The following is a 17749-nucleotide window of genomic DNA, read 5'->3' on the forward strand; positions in this document are numbered from 1 at the left end:
ATTTTACTCATGTCAAAATCTGGCGTCAACAAATACATATTCAACTTATGAGACAATATCACATCATAAATATAAGAATTAAACCCTTCTCACAATCTTAGGCAAACAAGTTAGTCTTTTAATCATTTTATCATTCAATTCACCAAAACCCACTTAGGGGCCTAGATGCACTTTCAGAAGCCTCGGAGGAAGGGGTGCGCTGGCAGCCCGGACCCCCGGGTGTGGAACTCGAGGAAGGAAATGGTTTCCCCGAGCTTGGGCTGCGGAAGCTGCTCTCCTACATCGACGTGCCACCTAGCCACCTCCTTCGGTGGGAGGCAGCCCGCGGTGACCAGCTCCTGCAGCTTCGCCTCCATCACCACCGAAGGAGCCCACAAACCCATCGTCGGAGAAAAAGCAGAGGTGACGGCGCCTGTGGAGGCGAGGGGTGATGCACTCAAGTGAACCGCGGAACTCACAAGGTCACCCTCGTGACCCCTTCATACTTCTCTCTCCCCCTTTCTCTCTCTCTCGCTCTCCAAGCTGCTCGCGCGCGGCTATTGGGCAACGACCGGGGGAAGGGCAGGCAAGCGGAAAGAGTGGGAAGGAGGGGGGAGGTGACAAATTTAAGGGTCCAGCCCTAGGGAGGCCAACCATCCCCTTCGAGCAATTGCACGGGGTGGTGGGCCCAGCCCCTGCAACAGTGTTGGAAACGTGCGTGCGTGGCCTGCGCCATCAAGGCGCGACAAGACGTGATGGGGTAGCTGCCAGGTGGCGCCTCGGCTCCCGTGCAGCGACCCCTCAATTGCTCCGCCCCAGTGACTAGTCCAAGCCCACGCTATAGGCTAGGATGAGAAGGCCGGCCAAAAAATGGGCTCACGGCCGACCCGAGGCCCAACTCAACCTAGAGCTAGGAACAGATGGGATGAGAGAGTCCCAACGGCTGCGAGTCGGGATGCCACATGGCCCCCGACCTCTCCCCACCGTATCTGAGTCCTGGTGACGAGTCTGCCCCGGGTATTCCCGATGAGGGAAGGGCAACGAGCCCTCCGACCTCCCACGCAGGAGGTCAGGGACCAAAATGGGCAGACAACCGTACCATGATTAACGTGATGTCTCCTAGCGAGATATAGCCAAACTCTCCGCAATCGGGAGACGATCGGGTTCCGCTCAAATTTCTCAGCAATGCTCGAACGAGCGCACTTGCCCGACCTGCCTAGTAGGCAAGGAACTGCTCCCCGCGAAGGGACCGCGTGGGGCACATCCCCGACCACACAAACGCACTCCCTCGGGAGCAGTGTGCCCGAGGGCTCGGAGCGACCAGCTCCCAAGGCAAAGCAAGCCGTTCGCAACAGACAACGAGAATAGAAAATTCTCATTCCATGAAACAAACGTTACAAGGAGGGTGCTTGAGGCGTCGTGTACAGATACAAAAAACGTTGGCGTTGCCAAGCAAGGCAACACCTGAGGCCTAGAGGGCATGCTGCTACAAGGGTGGCGTGAAGCGGTGGATGCTCACGTCGCTGAGGTTCTTGTAGCATCAACACCTTAGGGGCGCCTGTGCGGAGGTGGTACCGAGGATGAGAGCACTTTCAGCTCCAGCAAGCGATGCCACTATCTCCCCTAGCAAGAGAGCAAACCACTGCCACTCTCAAAGCCTCCCATCGGAGGCATCAGGGGGCGTAATTATACCCAACAGGCACAGGAGCAGCATCATGGCAGCCTTCGTCGAGCCCGCTGGTCCGCCATGGAATCGAATGGGGCTACAGGGCTCCCAAATGATTTCAGATGGACTCGGGGTTGTTCTTACATGTTACTGGTTTCTCCTGCCGGATCCGTGAGGATCTTGGAGCAGGATCGGCAACAGGAATGGAGGTGCCTCAAACCCTCTATGGTACGCCCAGCCGCTCATCGAGATTCTTCTAGTACCAGGGGCAGGCTACATGGCAGCCAACCCGGAAGAGTCAAAGATACCCCCTCATTGGCCTGATCTCTCTACCCACACACAGAAGTATTTTTGGAGTAAAATCTGGAGCCCCAAGCAGTGCTCGGCTCAGGCTTTATAGCTCGGGCATAGGGATTAGACACCTGAAGTCACGATGGCACCAGACGAAAAAGGACAACGCAAGCCTCAACGCGCCAACAGACCCACATGAACGGCAGCACGGTGGGGCGGAGGCTTGAGCAGGGCCTTGGGATTCCGCATCACGCGAGCCACCAGACGGACCGGTCCTGACCGCGCACGGCACGCGACCGTGAGCAAACCAGAGGCTCAAGAAGGGTCTCCTGGCATCGCCCGATGGCAGCAAGAAACAAGCGAGACCCGCATTAATAGCCTTCTGAGCGAATCTTTGATTCCCTTAGAAGCTCGGGGGCTAGACCCAGTGGGTTCGCTCGTGCAAACCCACATGACGTCTCAACCATTGGACAGCGTACAAGAAGGGCGAAGGAGCCTTCCCCCGACCACAAGGTCGGAAGAAGCCTCGGGGGCTACTGACGGGTTACTGTACCAGGGGTACCCCTGGGGAAAGGATTTAAGGCAACCAGGCACAAGAAGCCCAAAGGCCTAACAGCAAGAGGCGTGCTAAAGACAGCCTAGACGATGCCGCGGCCCACTGTCCAACCTCCCTTGGTCAGGAGCCAAGAGCCGTAACTCGCTGGTTTGGCCAGATCGGCGGTGGGGCCCGCAAGGGGCCTACGGCGCTCCATCCACTCCTTGACTAAAGGATGACCGATGTCGTACCAGAAGCATTGAATGCAGGGTGTGGCCCTCTTGACCGCTCCACGCCGGGGACATGACCGGGCGAGGGGAGACGACCTTTAGCCGAAGGGTCCAAGGGTGAAGATACACCCCTCAAACCGCCTAGGATGACCTGCAGAGCGAGGCCACGCGCGGTCGTACGCGCCCACACGTCCCGCCATCATCATCACCCTTGCCGCCAGGGTGAACCGTCAAGATCAAGACTCTGCCCCCACGTCGGGCCCTGTACGGGCTCGCAGGCAAGGTGGGACCTAGCGCCAGGCGTAACGGGGTGGCGAGGTCGTGAGCGTGCCAAGGAGGTTGGGGAAAGCTGGGAGAAGCGGCATGCCCCGTCCAGGCCACTGACCCTCATCCACTCATCTCCGATACGAACGTCAGTGGCAGCTTCCATCCCATTCACTACCACGGGGTGGGCGGACGGGACGGTGCACTCCACGGAGCAAGTCAGGCCGTGCGTAAACGGCCCACACCGCACAGAACCCACCGTATAGGGCATACGATGCCCACGATCGACCAAGAAGACAGGATAATAAGGCCCCTTGGTGCAAGGCTGCCCGACCATGCCACAACCCCCGACCTTCGAGGTTGGGGACCCCCTCCATTTCTCAACATTGTCACTCGATCCCTAGCCTATATAAGGGGAACCGGACTTTCCTTCTCGCCCTCTCGTATTTATTCACACACACGCCCCCACGCATCGCCTGCCTACAAGCACCTCGTTGTAAGATCACTACACTCGATTCAAGGAACACAACTCCTGCCGAAATTAGATGTAGGGATCTTTACACTCGATTCAAGGAACACGACTCCTGCCAAAACTAGATGTAGGGATCTTTCCGAACTAGTATAACAACTAGATGTAGGACCTTTCCGAACTAGTATAACTCTTTTATTTTTTGCGTGTGCTAGCCCATTGCTAGTCGGCGGTACTGAAACACCGACGATTCCCATCCGAGAGCGCACGCCGGGCACGCCGGGCCAGCAGGCCCAGGCCACCAGCCGTCACCCTCGATGCCGGCCCACCGCCATGTGACCCTCGTGGCAGAAAACCCGCGACAGCCACACACACGACGGGAGAGGTGGTGGATGGAGGAAGTAGAACACCTTATACCGCCATCAGCCCATCACACCGGCCCCATCAAGAGTCAAGACCAAACAAACTGTCAAACCAACCAGACAACACAACACGCCTCGAGCCACTCAACAAAACACCCGCTCAGCCACAGCGACGGGCCGACGACCGACCGACGCCGACGCCGCCGCACCCGGGGCCGAGACCGAGAGGGAAAGAAGGGAACTAGCCAAGACAACAGGTGGAGCTCGCCGCCGGGCCCCGCGCTACCGGCCGCGGCCCTCGGCCCTCGGCCGCCCCATGGGGGGAAGCCTGGTGTCCATGCTCCGGTGGCCGCCGGACCTGGGCCTGCCCAGCCTGGCCGCGCTGCTCCCCTCGCCGCCCGCGCACCTCCGGCTCCGGGTCCAGGAGTGGTGGCAGTGGCAGTGGTGGAGCCCCGAGCAGCTCGGAGCGGCGGCGGCGCGGCGGTGGCCAGAGCTGGTGCGGGACGTGCCGCTCCTGGTGGACTCCGCGCTCTGGGGCGTCGTCACGGCCGTCGAGTCCGTCGCGCTCGTCTCCATGATGTGCTGCTTCTTCCTCTGCTGCGGCTGCACGCTCTGAGAGGCGAGCTCCGGTGAGCTTCGAGGCGCGAGTGCGACGAAGCTGCCGCCAGTATGAAATGGTTCCTCTGTGCGATTTCTTCGTTTTTACTGCTTGTGATTGTGTTGAATTAGCTTTGCTAGGTATGAATGGATTAGCTATGTTACTGCAATGGTAATGGTAACTAGGATGTGTTTGTGATTGGATTTGACTGTCGGTTGTGCGCCATTTGGGATCTATGACTACGAGCAGAATGCGCTACTGTATCAAGAACTAGTGGGGGAGATTACTAAAATTGGAGGGTGTAGGTGTGGGATGGGAACGGAGGCGGCTTTATTTGCGGGAAAATATCTCAGTTTCCGAATCAGCCGGGTCAATGGCTTCAGTTGCGTTTCAGTCTAAAAATATCATACTCCGGAGGCATTGTATTGTACTTGTACGCTTGGTAGGTTGTAGCACACTGGTACAGTCACGTGCTAGTGCAACTGTTCGGTCTATCACGCTCCTAGTACGAGACCCCTGGGAGCCAGCCAGCGAGGAGCCCTGGAGCCAAGGATACCATCTCGTGTTTGGGAAGACCGTGCTAAATTTTAACACCTGTTACATCGGACGTTTTATACTAATTAGAAGTATTAAACATAGTCTAATTACAAAACTAATTGCACGGATGGAGTCTAATTCGCGAGACGAGTCTATTAAGCCTAATTAGTCTATGATTTGACAATGTGGTGCTACAGTAACCATTTGCTAATGATGGATTAATTAACTTTAATAGATTCGTCTTGCGAATTAGACTCCATCTATGCAATTAGTTTTGTAATTAGCTCATGTTTAGTCCTTCTAATTAGCATCCGAACATCCGATGTGACCCTGCTAAAGTTTAGCACCTCGTATCCAAACAGTTGTTTGACAATCTGGTGCTACAGCCATTTGCTAATGATGGATTAATTAACTTTAATAGATTCATCTTGCGAATTAGACTCCATCTATGCAATTAGTTTTGTAATTAGCTCATATTTAATCCTTCTAATTAGCATCCGAACATCCGATGTGATCCTACTAAAGTTTTGCACCTCGTCTCCAAACAGTTGTTTGGCCAAATTCCTACGAAAGAGTACTAGGAAGAGGCTGGTTGATCCTTTGGTCCTGCAACTGCAATGCACACGGAACTGCGGTTTCTTGTACCTACCCCTCTTCAAGTAGTATTCTGGCCGCAATTAAGGTGTTCCGACTCTTGTTGTTGGTAAGAAGTCGAATTCCGGTATGTCCGATGATCCTCATCTGAATTCAATCCCGGTCCCGTCACAAATGAAAGCTCAGCGCAACAGCAGGACCACGCCCCGCGCCACAGTGCCACACGTAGCTGCAAAGAGACAAACGGCTGCGCGTGTCGCCTTCGGCGTCCCTGCCAAAATCATCATCGCCCGAGCCTGTACGAGCACAGGAACAACGCCCAGCTGCCAGCCAGAAGCAGTCATGCTCCCAACCGAAACGCACAGGAGGCGTGGTCCCAGGACACCCCCACCGCGCCGGGGGCCGTCGCTACGTGCTTCGCCTCGCGCGTCGGCTGGAACACCGGAACCGGATCCCCCCTACGGCCCTACCAGAGGCAGCCAACACGGCTGCGTGTTCGTCTCCGGCGAGTGGAACGCACGCAAGGATTGACCCCCGCTGTCTTCCGTGCCGTGCAGCAAAAGAACCCCTCTTGGAAGCTGGTAGACTGGTAGTGGGTGCTGAACGGGGCCGGATAAGGATGAACAAACCCCGTCTCGTCCCAGGGTCACAGCCTCTGGTGTCAATTCCGAATGGGTGGCTCGTAACTTCGTAAAGCTCCTTTTCTGTCGCTGTCGAGCATTATTTGCTTTGCAAATTGCAAGCGAATCACGAATGGGGAGATGCTCTTAGAGCCTGAGGGGGTATTTAATTAATTAACTATATCGAAGTCTGCTTTTGCTTCATCTCGATGCTTTCGAAAGTTGGGAGCAATAGCTTTCTCACTTCATCTCGATGCTTTCGAAAATTGGCAGCAATAGCGCTGCAAAATGATGCAGCTATGAAACGTCACGGGCGATTTACACCGCAGGAGACCTCGAGCAGAGTTGCACAACAACACATTTGTTTTCTGAGTTCAGATTTTTCGTTTTTTTTGAAATAAACAAAAAAATCGCTTGATTTCGTGACTTCCGTGCGTACAACTTTCACTACTGATAGAAGCAGCATAACATGCAAAAAAAAACACCACATTTCGGCAAAGATTCCAGAGGCCAGATGCCGGAGCCCATATTAACTTGGGGTGCTGCACAACAACTAATTATTGATAAAAATCGACCAAGCACTTTTATAGCTTGATAATTTTCCCTCAGGTTACAGCTGGCATAATTCCATGAGCCGCACTTTACATGTACCAAAAATATTTTAAATGAGAACCAGGCAAATTAACGTGGCTGACCATCCCTGAGGCCACAACACGTCAGTGTTCTCGAGTACCCGTCCATTATTTTGCACCGCCGTTGGCAAAATAAAAAAATTGAGAAGATTATCCATTTCTTTAATGGAATTTCACTTGATCATGAATCCAGATTCTAGATCAACAAACTTCTCGATGTTTTTGGCCAAATCCTCTGCTAGTCCAGTATAAGAATGCGGTGTTAGCTTCGAAAGTTTTGATCGAACCTCCTCTGGTATGTCTAGACCATCAATGAACTGCTGCATGCTATCCTTGGTGACAGCTTGTCCTCTAGTCAGTTCCTTCAGCTTCTCATAAGGTTCAGGTATCCCATATCTCCGCATCACCTAAAATGGTAAATTACAGGAGCATGATAATGTGATATATACTTGATGGGGAAATAACAATCCATCTGGCCTTGAGAGTTGAAAGTTGAAATTATTTGAGAAAAGCAAGATGTGTCTAAAAATGCAATGGATTGAAATGCAGTCAAGCTAATGCAATATCAAGACAATAACACAATAACTCAATAAGCACTTTTGACAAACTAATAGCGACTCAACATCCAAACTTCTTAGAGTTCCAGTGTAACTACTCAATTGAAGCATAGGGTTGACCATTGTCATGTAAATCAAAACCAAATTCAAGGGCAGAACAAAAACAATAATACAGAATGCCTTACTGTCTGTATTGGCTCAGCGAGGACCTCCCAAGTTTGCTCCAGGTCTTCAGCTAAACGTGATTCATTCACCTGTGTAGATAGCCAATTCAGCGTATAAAATTCTGGGTTGATCATAATTACTTAAAAGCGCATGTAAGTTTAACCATCTCAGGTTAATGGCAAATGAGGGTAAACATCTGATAATTCCATGCAGTGGTCCGAAATGCAAGTATGTAGTGAACAAAGGAACATTCTCATCCTACTAAGTCAGTTATCATGAACTTGAGTGGTGTCAATAACAGTTGGGTAAACACCTAGCAGTCTCCAGTCTCCACTAATCTATAGTGTGTTTTCCTGTTGGACCAAGACTTATAAAAAGAGCAAGCGGTGAGGTAGGTCTATCTGCTTGAGCATCAAGCATTCTAAGTACTTGATAATGATGAACTTCAGGTCACGTATACAATAACAATATTCAAGGTACAACAATATCAAATATGATGTGACAAAGGACAAGCTCTGGACCACGTACCTGAACTTTGCTGATTCCACGCATTGTAGCTTTGTAAGCCAATAGAGAATGACCTAATCCCACACCCAAGTTTCTCAAAACGGTTGAGTCTGTCAGATCGCGCTGTCAATGATATAACATGGTAGTTCATTAGTACAGATGCTACTGAGATCAAACACAAAGGCTAAGTTCCAATCTTGCATAGATGTCAGCAACACAAGCACCATATTTTCATTCTGACACCTCAGGTTGGGAAACTCAAAATTGAAGGGTAGAATAAGGCAAGACACAAGAAAATACCTGCATCCTAGATATCGCCAACTTCATGCTTATAGCAGATAAAGTACCATTCGCCAAAAATAAATTGCCCTCACTGTTTTCAAAGTCAATGGGATTGATTTTATGAGGCATAGTGGAAGAACCAACTTCACCAGCTTTTGGTACCTGAAAACAGAATTTGGAAGATATATCAAGTCAAAATGGAAGATATAAATCAATAACATCACTACTTTTCCCCCTTTCAGTACAAAGGCAATTCCCTCAGACAGTCAACCCACCACAGTTTACCTGCTTGAAGTAGCCTAGTGATATATAGGACCACATATCTCTGTCAAAATCAATCAACACATTGTTGAACTGGGAGAACAGATTGAAAAGCTTTGATATGTAGTCATGTGGCTCAATCTGTAAAAAGGATAACACTGCATCAGAACAACATTGATGGTTATGATTACTCTAGCATTTGAGAAATATAAGGTAAATAATGGGGAAAAGCTCCTAACTGTGCAAGAACATTCATGACAAGAGAAGGAAATGAGGAACAGCTGGATGTCAAAGAATATAAATCACCTGGGTAACATAGGAGTTAAACTGCAAACCCAAGGATCTAACAAACTCTTCTGCCACCTTAGGCCAGTCAACTTCTGGATATGCAACCACATGAGCATTGTAATTACCAACAGCGCCAGCAAATTTCCCTAGTATGTTCACCTCTGAAAAACTCTTCCCTATATCAGATAACCTGGCTACAAAGTTTGCCATCTCCTTTCCCACCGTTGTTGGTGATGCTGGCTACAAGCAAGAATTGAAAACGATTAAGAAAGGATTCAAAAGGTAACAACCAATAAAGCAAATCAATTGGGTTGGCTGTTGCATTGAAAGAATTAGTGAGCTTAAACTCTACAATGTGAATTGCTGAAGAATAGAATTTTTACTTAGAAATATAATTCCCCCCATTTCTCGTATAAATTAAAAGTTTGAAGATTATTTGACCAAATAGTATACTATTTTTTTAATTCCCTAAGCTATGTTGGTAAGAATGCAAAATTTGCTATGTTACTCCATCAATGTTGCCTTGTGACTAGCAGAATGAGTTCATCAATCACGATCAATCAATTCCAGTTTTCACTATGAACTTATCAATTTATCATCTCCCAGAATCACCTTACTGCATGAACACCAAGCAAACTTGTGAAACAATGAAGTTTTAATAAGTAATTTTTTCACCGTATTATGTCACATAGAGGGCATTTGAGAGCTCTCTATGGGAAAGTTGTACCTCAAAATCAGGGTAAAGAAAAACCTGCAGTTATTGTTACTCAACAGTATAAGTAAATATTATTTACGACAGAATGAAGGTGTCTTCATACCTGCCCATGAGTTCGGGACAACATTGGGTAGGCTGAATTTTGTGTTGCCAAGGAACACAATGCTTTGCATATGTTGATCATGGTAGGGAACATAACTTCATTTACCCCCTCTTTCAGAGCCAATGCATGTGACAGATTGTTGATATCTTCAGAGGTACATCCAAAATGGAAGAACTCCGATACCTGGGAAGAAGTTCAAAATGTCACTCAGCTTTAAGGCTAACCACAAATATACTCCTACACCTGTTAAAATCCTAGGTGCGACCTGAAGGTCATCATACCTTTGCAATCTCTGGATTTGAGCTGCATCTCTGCTTCAGAAAGTACTCAACAGCTTTCACATCATGGTTGGTTGTTTTCTCGATTTTCTTTACTACCTTCGCATCATCAATGCAAAAATCCTGGATAATCCCATTCAAGAAGAGCTGGGCCTCCTCACTGAAAGGAGGCACCTCAGTGATCTCAGGAATTTGAGAAAGTTTCAGTAGCCACTTGACCTGCAGAACAAGGCACCTCAGATGAGCAACATTGACAATAACACCAGCGCCGCACACTCTAGTATTCCACCCTCGAGTGAAGATTGGGCGCGCAGATATAATGTACGATAGGAGGACAAACTGTACTAAATTAAACGTCAGGTACCTCGATCAGAACACGGTATCTGATGAGTCCGAACTCGCTGAAGAAGGGCATCAGGTCCCTGATGAAGCGACCATACCGCCCATCCAGCGGCGACAGCGCCATCAGGCAGAACGTATCGTTGTCCGGCAAGCTGCCCAGCTCCTCCAGCGACCTCTCCGCCCAGCCCGGGGCAGAATCGTCCATCTGACCAACAGAACAGCACGACATGACCAGTAAGTAAGTCGCAAGCAATCAACACATAGCGGGAGTTGAGGAATTCTACGGGAAGCTGCGCCTCGTCACCTCGGCGGAACCTCCGGCGACGGCAGCGGGGGCTGAGCACTGAAGGCGCCGCGTCGGGCGGGCACAGGCGCTGCGGAGCCCGGTGGCCCTCGGGGCGGCGGCCGTGCGGGGAGAGACCGCGGCGGCGGTTGCCGGGGGCTTGAGCAACGGCGGCGCCGACATGCTTCGAAAGGTGCGGCGGGTGGTGTGCGCGGTTAAACCCTAGGTGCGGCGGAAGGATACGGCGGGGGGGTGGCTGCGGGTGGGCCGGTGGGTCATACGCTGTGAGGAAGGGGAGGGGATAAAGGGTTTGGTGCAGAGAGAGGAGAGGGGTTTAAGAACAGGGTATTTATTGATTTGATTGGGCAATTCGTTCGGCCCGGGCGCCGGGGAGGCCGGTAGTGGCGGGCCTGGCGGCGGGGTAGTTTTCCACGGATAGACTTAGGACCGGGGCCGTTCGTTTGGACGGTAAGCACGTATTCGGATATTCCCTCGTGTTCTACATATTGTCACGTTTCAAGGTTTCTTATGTTTAAAATCATTTTTTTTGCACATGATTTTAACATCGCAAAGCAGCTTATTAAAGACCTAGAAATATAGATGTACGTTTTAGAGTATCACTTAATCACTTCTAAGCATGCCCTTTGATTCTTGTATTACAATCGCTGATTGATATGGCCAAAGTTAAATGTATCCAAAATTATATACTTGACCTTGGGAGAAAGAATAAGCAAGAAATTAAGAGTGGCAATAGAAAACTATACTCTCTCCGTTTCACAATAATGTTTGTTTTAGCTTCACTTTCGAAATACTCCCTCTATCTCAAATTATAGATCGTTTTGGATTTTCTAAATTCATAGATGAGGGATAAGGGTACCCACGGGTCCCCACCAATTAGGATACTGACAGGTGGACCCGTCCGACATACCGTGTAGGCCAAGGTATGAAGACGCGTGGAGTACAAGCTCGGAGGTCGGGCAAACAGATTCTGCCCAGATATTGCAGGATACATGTTGTAGTCCGACTCAGATTACTTTCCATGTAACAACCGACTAGGATTAGATCCTATCCGACTTGTAACCCTATGTCGTCAGTGTTTATAAAGCGGCTAGGGACACCTTTGGGGTAACTCAACGCAACGCACCTCAACTCAACCCAACGTACATCAACTTTTCACGTCCCATACCAACAATACAATTCACCAGAACACAGGATGTAGGGTATTACTTTTCGGAGGCCCGAACCTATCTAAACCTTGTGCCCATGTGTTACCATTCAAGTTTTTGGTCTTGCGATCTCCCCCACCTACAAATCTACCACCTAGGTAATCCTCTGGTGGACTACCGGTCACTAAATCCGACAGTTAGCACGACAGGTAGGGGTGATCGTGAGATCCTCCCCAACGAGCCCGATGGCATCCTGCCCCAGCGTCATCTTCCCCGAGAGCATGAAGGACTTTCTTGGCAATCCGATCCAGCTTCGCTTGAGGGAGCATGCCGGTAGACTCCAACTCCACCGCCTCCGTCGCTGACTCGACGCCCACCGCTAGCTCGGTATCCGTCGAATCCGCACCAACGGAGCAAGGTCTCCACCCGAGAATCATCACGCCGCTTGCCCAGCAGGTTGGCAATCTCTCTCTTAGAGAGGGTCTAGCGCGTCCTCGCATCAGCCCGCCCACTCACGCCCTCCGATCTAATCGCGGGGCTAGACCGCATCAGCAGCACAATTGCTAAGTGCATCAATCTCTCCAAGGTGGCACTACGCGCCAGAAGGTTGGCGTCGGGCCTTCCCCTCGCCCCTTTTGGCCTCAAGAACTCGGCTGCTGTGCCTTCTGAAAAACTCGCTCAGCCGTTCCAGATCCAAACTGAAAATCCACCTGAACCCACCCAGTTTCCAGATTGTGGTGAACATCGGCGCTTCTACCCTAAGGAACTAAAAGCTACGTATTTTCTTTACATTTTACATTGAATAAATAAAACCTCAAAAGTTCTTTGCGTACCTACTACCTTCTCGCTTTCTTAGCCGAGCTCTTAATCACGCTCGAGGGTTGTCCGACCTGTTCGACAAACCACACACTTGCCTTTATGCTTGGGGGCTTCCCCCGCTATGCGCCGACCTCCAGGTCCCAACTTTTCTCCTACCCCTCTCAAGGTTGTGCGACTAACTCATGTGGACGGCGTTCTAGCATGCGAAACCTAGACAAACTTGCGTTTGTCCCCTCTACAAGCTCGAGATCCGCTCTCAGCAAAGTGCTAGTTGGGCAAGGCAGGCGCTTAGCGGCTACAGACCTAGGCCACACGGTGTCCTATTGAACATACCAAGGAAGGGAACGAGTTTTGCCTTTACATAAGTTAATCAACAAGTTTTCTTGCCTCAAGACATAGATTGATACATGTTACAATTTTTTCATTACTTACAGGTCCAACTCCTTAACTACCTCCTCCGTGGCTCGTTGATTTTGCTCGGCCAACTCGGGCATGACGCTGACTCTCCAACTTGGCCACGACACAAACTAAGTCTTATTTCCAATTAAATATTTTACGGCTTCCGTATATCTCCATACGCCTTGGCTCCTCTATAGCTCCGTGACTTTCACCGACCACCCTGGTCATACCTCCGACTACTTATACAGCTTGGTCCGTCCACTACACGGGCAGTCAGGGGTTGTGCCCTATGAGTGCCCAGCGCACGCTATTTGTTTTTCTGCACAGTTCCGATTGCTTTTGCGGCTTGTCCGTCTCTCTTAACAGTTGCTAAAGTACTTGGGTAGCACACACTTTAATTTGTGAAACCTCGACTCATCTTGTGATGCCCCGTCTACAAGCTCGAGATCTACTCTCAGCAGACTGCTGGCTAAGCAAGGCTAGGTGCTTAAACGTAACAGGCTAACTATCCGAGGAAATTACATGGCCCACAAGAGTAGGACGTGCAAGGATTTATTTATATGCTGAATAAAACTCCAAATTATTCAATTATTAAATATTCTACAACATGCTACATAATGTTTGCATTCTACTTTTACAGCTCAGAAACAACTCGGCATGCCTCCCGTTGCCCGACCGACCTCTCTGGCTCGAGGTGGTAGATGACTCGGCGTGCTTTTGTAGCTTGGCCGGCTCCCAAGCTCGGAGGTTGGGCGCCACAGATGACTCAGCGTGCCTCCTGCCACCCGGCCGACCTCCTAGGCTCGAGGGCTCGGGGCGGTAGGCGACTCAGCGTGCTTCCATGGCTTGGCCGACTCCCAAGCTCGAGGACTGGGCACTACAGACGACTTAGCGTGCCTCTTGCCACCCGGCCGACCTCCCAGGCTCGGGGGCTTGGGGCGGTAGGGGACTCGGCATACTTCCGTGGCTCAACCGGCTCCTAAACTCGGGGGCTAGGCACCACAGATGACTCAGCGTGCCTCCTGCCACCCGGCCGACCTCCCAGGCTCGGGGGCTGGGTGCGGGAGGTGACTTGGAGTACTTCTGCGACTCAGCCGACTCCCAAGCTCGGGGATTGGGCGTCTTACTTTGGTCAGCGTGCCTCCTTAGCTCTACCAGTCTTCGCGCTCGAGGGCCAGACGTCTATTTCAGGTTGGCGTGCTTCCTTGGATCCACCAGTCCTCGCGCTTGGTGGTTAGGTGCCTATTTCAAGTTTGCGTGCCTCTGCGGCTCTACCAGTCCTCGCGCTCGGGGGCTGGGCACTATATTTGGATCCTTTTACGATGGAAACAATACATCAGACTCTTGACCATTTGGCCGATTACTTTAATCGCTTCAATGTTCAGGGGCTACTCCATATGGAGTGTGTCTTGCGACGCCCTCCATGTGCTTCCCTTCGATCTACAGGATGCCTAACATCCCGGAGCTCGGCAGTCGTGTAGCCATGCGCATTTGGTCATACAATTGTGGAATCTTCAATTTTTATTCCTTTTTTGAGCACTGCGTAGCCTCTCCATCACTATGAAGACACCACAACTTCAGCCGAGTACATTACAAGTTTCGTTGCGCATCCGTCAGGTTTCTGTTCGACTCCACATCGCTCGGGATCTTGAGGGATAAGAGTACCCACGGGTCCCCACCGACCAGGATACTGGTCGGTCCTAACAGGTGGGCCCGTCCGACCATGCCATGCGGGCCAAGACATAAAGACGCGTGGAGTACAAGCTCGGAGGCTGGGCACACGGATTTTGCTCGGATATTGCGGGATACATGTTGTAGTCCAACTTAGATTGTTTTTCATGTAACAACCGATTAGGATTAGATCTTATCCGACTTGTAACCCTAAGTCGTTAGCCTATATAAGGCGGTTAGGGTGGTAACTCAACACAACGCACCTCAACTCAACCCAACGCACATCAACTTTTCGCATCCCATACCAGCAATACAATCCACCAAAATACATGATGCATGGTATTACTCTCTGGAGGCTCGAACCTGTCTAAACCTTGCACCCTTGTGTTACCATTCAAGCTCTTGGTCTTACGATCTCTCCCATCTACAAATCTACCATCTGGGTAACCCCCTGGTGGACTGCCGGTTACTAAATCCAACAATAGATATTGTTATGCACCTAGATATACACCAAATTTAGATACATAACAAAAGTTATGAATCTAGAAAAGCCAAAACGATCTATAATTTAGAACGGAGGGAGTACTTGTTCTTCTACAAGTCCAAGGAAATTGTGCCTTATGTTTTCCAATCACGCCCCAACTTAATAAATCCATGCTTTAGAATGAGTTTGTACTTCTAAAATCATAAATGTATACTCACTCTATCCAAAAATATTAGTTGTTTTGGCTTTTCTAGATTTATAGAGTTTATTATGCACCTAGATATATACTATTTCTGCATGCATAGTTAAATGTATGAAACTAGAAAAGCCAAATAAAATGACTAATAATTTTAGACGGAGGGAGTAGTTTAGAGGGGATTAACAAAGGGTAGGATGGTCCACACTGTACACATTTTTAGAAAAGAAACATGAGGATGCTGTGCGCTTGGATAAATGTTGTGGACTTCACGGAATTTTATAGCCTAGCTTACTTCAATGATAGTGCTGAAGTCAACTATTGTTGTAAGTTGAATTGTTGAAAGTGGCAACTTAACTTCCATTGCCTTCTTACTTCATAGCGAAAGAAGAACCATAAAGTTTGAAAGAACTCATACCTGCTACGGAGCCCGAAAGGGGGTTGTAGATACTGCTAAACTCATGTCTTAAAAGAACCATGTGACATGCACACTTAATGGTGGAGCAACACTCCTCCCATGAAGTAGGGTTGCTTTCTTTACTTGCGCCCTCCCAAAGAAGTTCCCCAGAGTAGGGGGGCGTTTGGTTCCCTTTGCTTATTTTTAAGCAAGTGTCACATCAATGTTTAGATAGTAATTAGGAGTATTAAACGTAGGCTATTTACAAAACCCATTACATAAGTGGAGGCTAAACAGCGAGACGAACCTATTAAGCCTAATTAATCCATCATTAGCAAATGTTTACTTTAGCAAGACATTGTCAAATCATGGACTAATTAGGCTTAATAGATTCATCTCGCCGTTTAGCCTCCACTTATGTAATCGGTTTTGTAAATAGTCTACGTTTAATACTCCTAATTAATATCTAAACATTCGATGTGACGGATGCTTAAAAATAAGCAAACGAACCAAACCAGGTCTAGATCGGGTGCACCGAGTCCTTTGGGATGCTCTCGTGCACCCAGCCGGAAGCTACGCCCCAGATGCATGATATTTTTGGACGGCGGGTGGATTCGTAAAAAGAACAAAGACTAATGCAAAAGTGCAACATGCACGCATCTAGATCGTTGCTTTGTACATCCGAAGGATGCACCCTGTCCGGGCACACGGGAGCACCCCAAGGGCCCGTGCTTAGTACATTGTTAGGCATGGGATGCCTTCTACTAATTGGTCATGGGTTTTCCTTGCTTTTGTTAGGATTAATAATTGATGGAGTAAAAATGCGCTCCTTAAATGATATAAATGACATATTAGTCCAAATGTTACGAGAGATCTAGGAAAAATATAGGATCTCTGCCAAACTAGAAACAAATGGCTAGTAGAAGGTGGAAAGCCGACTTCCTGAGTTGGTGATAGGCGAGGGAAAAAGACTCGAAAAAAAACAAGGAATTAGAAAACAAACAAGGGAACCAGAAAAAAAATAAAAAAATGAAGGGAAAACACAAAGTGATTGACATCCTTTGAACTTTACTGCTTCCTCCTGTAAGTCGTTTTAGCTTTTCTAGATTTATATATTTTGCTACGAATCTAGACATAGAGTATATCTAAGTGCATAGAAAAATAATAAATTTTAAAAAATCAAAATGACCTATAATTTAGAACGGAGAGAGTACTCCTTACATGCAATAGACATTATAATAGTTTTGATCTTAGTTGACAACAATGATTTTGTCAATAATTTTTGAACCCTTGAATAGCAAAAGATCCAAGTGGATTCTTGACTTCAGGATCAGTAAGTGGTCCTAAATCAATACTTCGGTCAGTTACGTGCTAGGTTAGGTGTCTCAAACTAGGGACCAGAGGAAATACTATTCTTGTTCTTTGTTAGATTTATAAACTTCGTGATCTTTTTTAGGGCCTGTTTGGGAAGGGGGTGTTAAAGTTTAACACCCCCTTTTTAACAGATTTTAACACTTTTGGTTGCCAAACACAAGTGTTAAAGATGAAGTGTTAAAATTTAACACCCCTCTTTTCATAAACACATGGAGGGGGTGTTAAAATGTGCTAAAAGTGTTAAAAGTGGTCCCCCTCCCCACTTATTCCCTGGTTGCCCCCCTCTCTCTCCTCTTCTCTCTCCTCCACTGCCCCCATCTTCCTTCCCCGATGCGCAGGTCGCGCACCGCCACCAGTCCGCCCGTCACGCCGCCGCTGGTCCGCCCATCGCGCGCCACCGCCGGTCCGCGCCGCTCTTGCACCGGGATGCCGCGCTGGGCAGCACGCGGCGGGTTGAATCATGAAATGGCCGCAAACGTGTTATGCTTTGAGAGCAGATTGTAGGGGTGACTGAACAGAAGAGGCATTGCGTTGTGAGGATTGCATACCAACTTGATCGTGAAATCTTGTAGACTGCTGCACAAAATGCTGGACTACGACGAGACCAAATCCGGGTCTGTGCGAAAGCGGCCCTTGGAGCACCCGTACTTCAACGAAGGTCAACAAGGAGCTGTACTGAAGCGAT

At 49.0% G+C, this 17749-nt stretch overlaps 2 protein-coding genes across 2 annotated transcripts; one reads left to right on the forward strand and one right to left on the reverse strand.

Annotated features, from left to right (window-relative positions):
- Window positions 1–3846: 3846 nt before the first annotated feature.
- Window positions 3847–4661, forward strand: LOC101773242. The gene has a single exon (XM_004984531.4). It carries the CDS (start codon window positions 4113–4115, stop codon window positions 4410–4412), a length of 300 nt encoding a protein of 99 aa, XP_004984588.1. The 5' UTR covers window positions 3847–4112; the 3' UTR covers window positions 4413–4661.
- A 2013-nt stretch (window positions 4662–6674) lies between these two features.
- Window positions 6675–10865, reverse strand: LOC101773652 (adenylosuccinate lyase). The gene is made up of 10 exons (XM_004984532.2): window positions 10580–10865; window positions 10298–10480; window positions 9937–10152; window positions 9656–9838; window positions 8856–9077; window positions 8574–8690; window positions 8307–8450; window positions 8028–8129; window positions 7520–7588; window positions 6675–7184 (listed from the first exon to the last, which is right to left on the reverse strand). Exons 1-10 carry the CDS (start codon window positions 10739–10741, stop codon window positions 6951–6953), a joined length of 1632 nt encoding a protein of 543 aa, XP_004984589.1. The 5' UTR covers window positions 10742–10865; the 3' UTR covers window positions 6675–6950.
- Window positions 10866–17749: the final 6884 nt, after the last annotated feature.

This window comes from Setaria italica, chromosome IX, assembly GCF_000263155.2.
Source record: "Setaria italica strain Yugu1 chromosome IX, Setaria_italica_v2.0, whole genome shotgun sequence".
In the NCBI taxonomy this organism is placed as follows: Eukaryota; Viridiplantae; Streptophyta; class Magnoliopsida; order Poales; family Poaceae; genus Setaria; species Setaria italica.

Excerpts from the sequence above, each read along its gene's own strand:
- LOC101773242 (XM_004984531.4), top strand. The coding sequence starts at position 4,113 with ATGGGGGGAAGCCTGGTGTCCATGCTCCGGTGGCCGCCGGACCTGGGC.
- LOC101773652 (XM_004984532.2), bottom strand. The coding sequence starts at position 10,741 with ATGTCGGCGCCGCCGTTGCTCAAGCCCCCGGCAACCGCCGCCGCGGTC. Across the intron at positions 9,078-9,655 it reads TGTCCCGAACTCATGGGCAG|CCAGCATCACCAACAACGGT; the intron begins GTATGAAGACAC and ends TCTTGCTTGTAG. Across the intron at positions 8,130-8,306 it reads TGGCGATATCTAGGATGCAG|CGCGATCTGACAGACTCAAC; the intron begins GTATTTTCTTGT and ends TATCATTGACAG.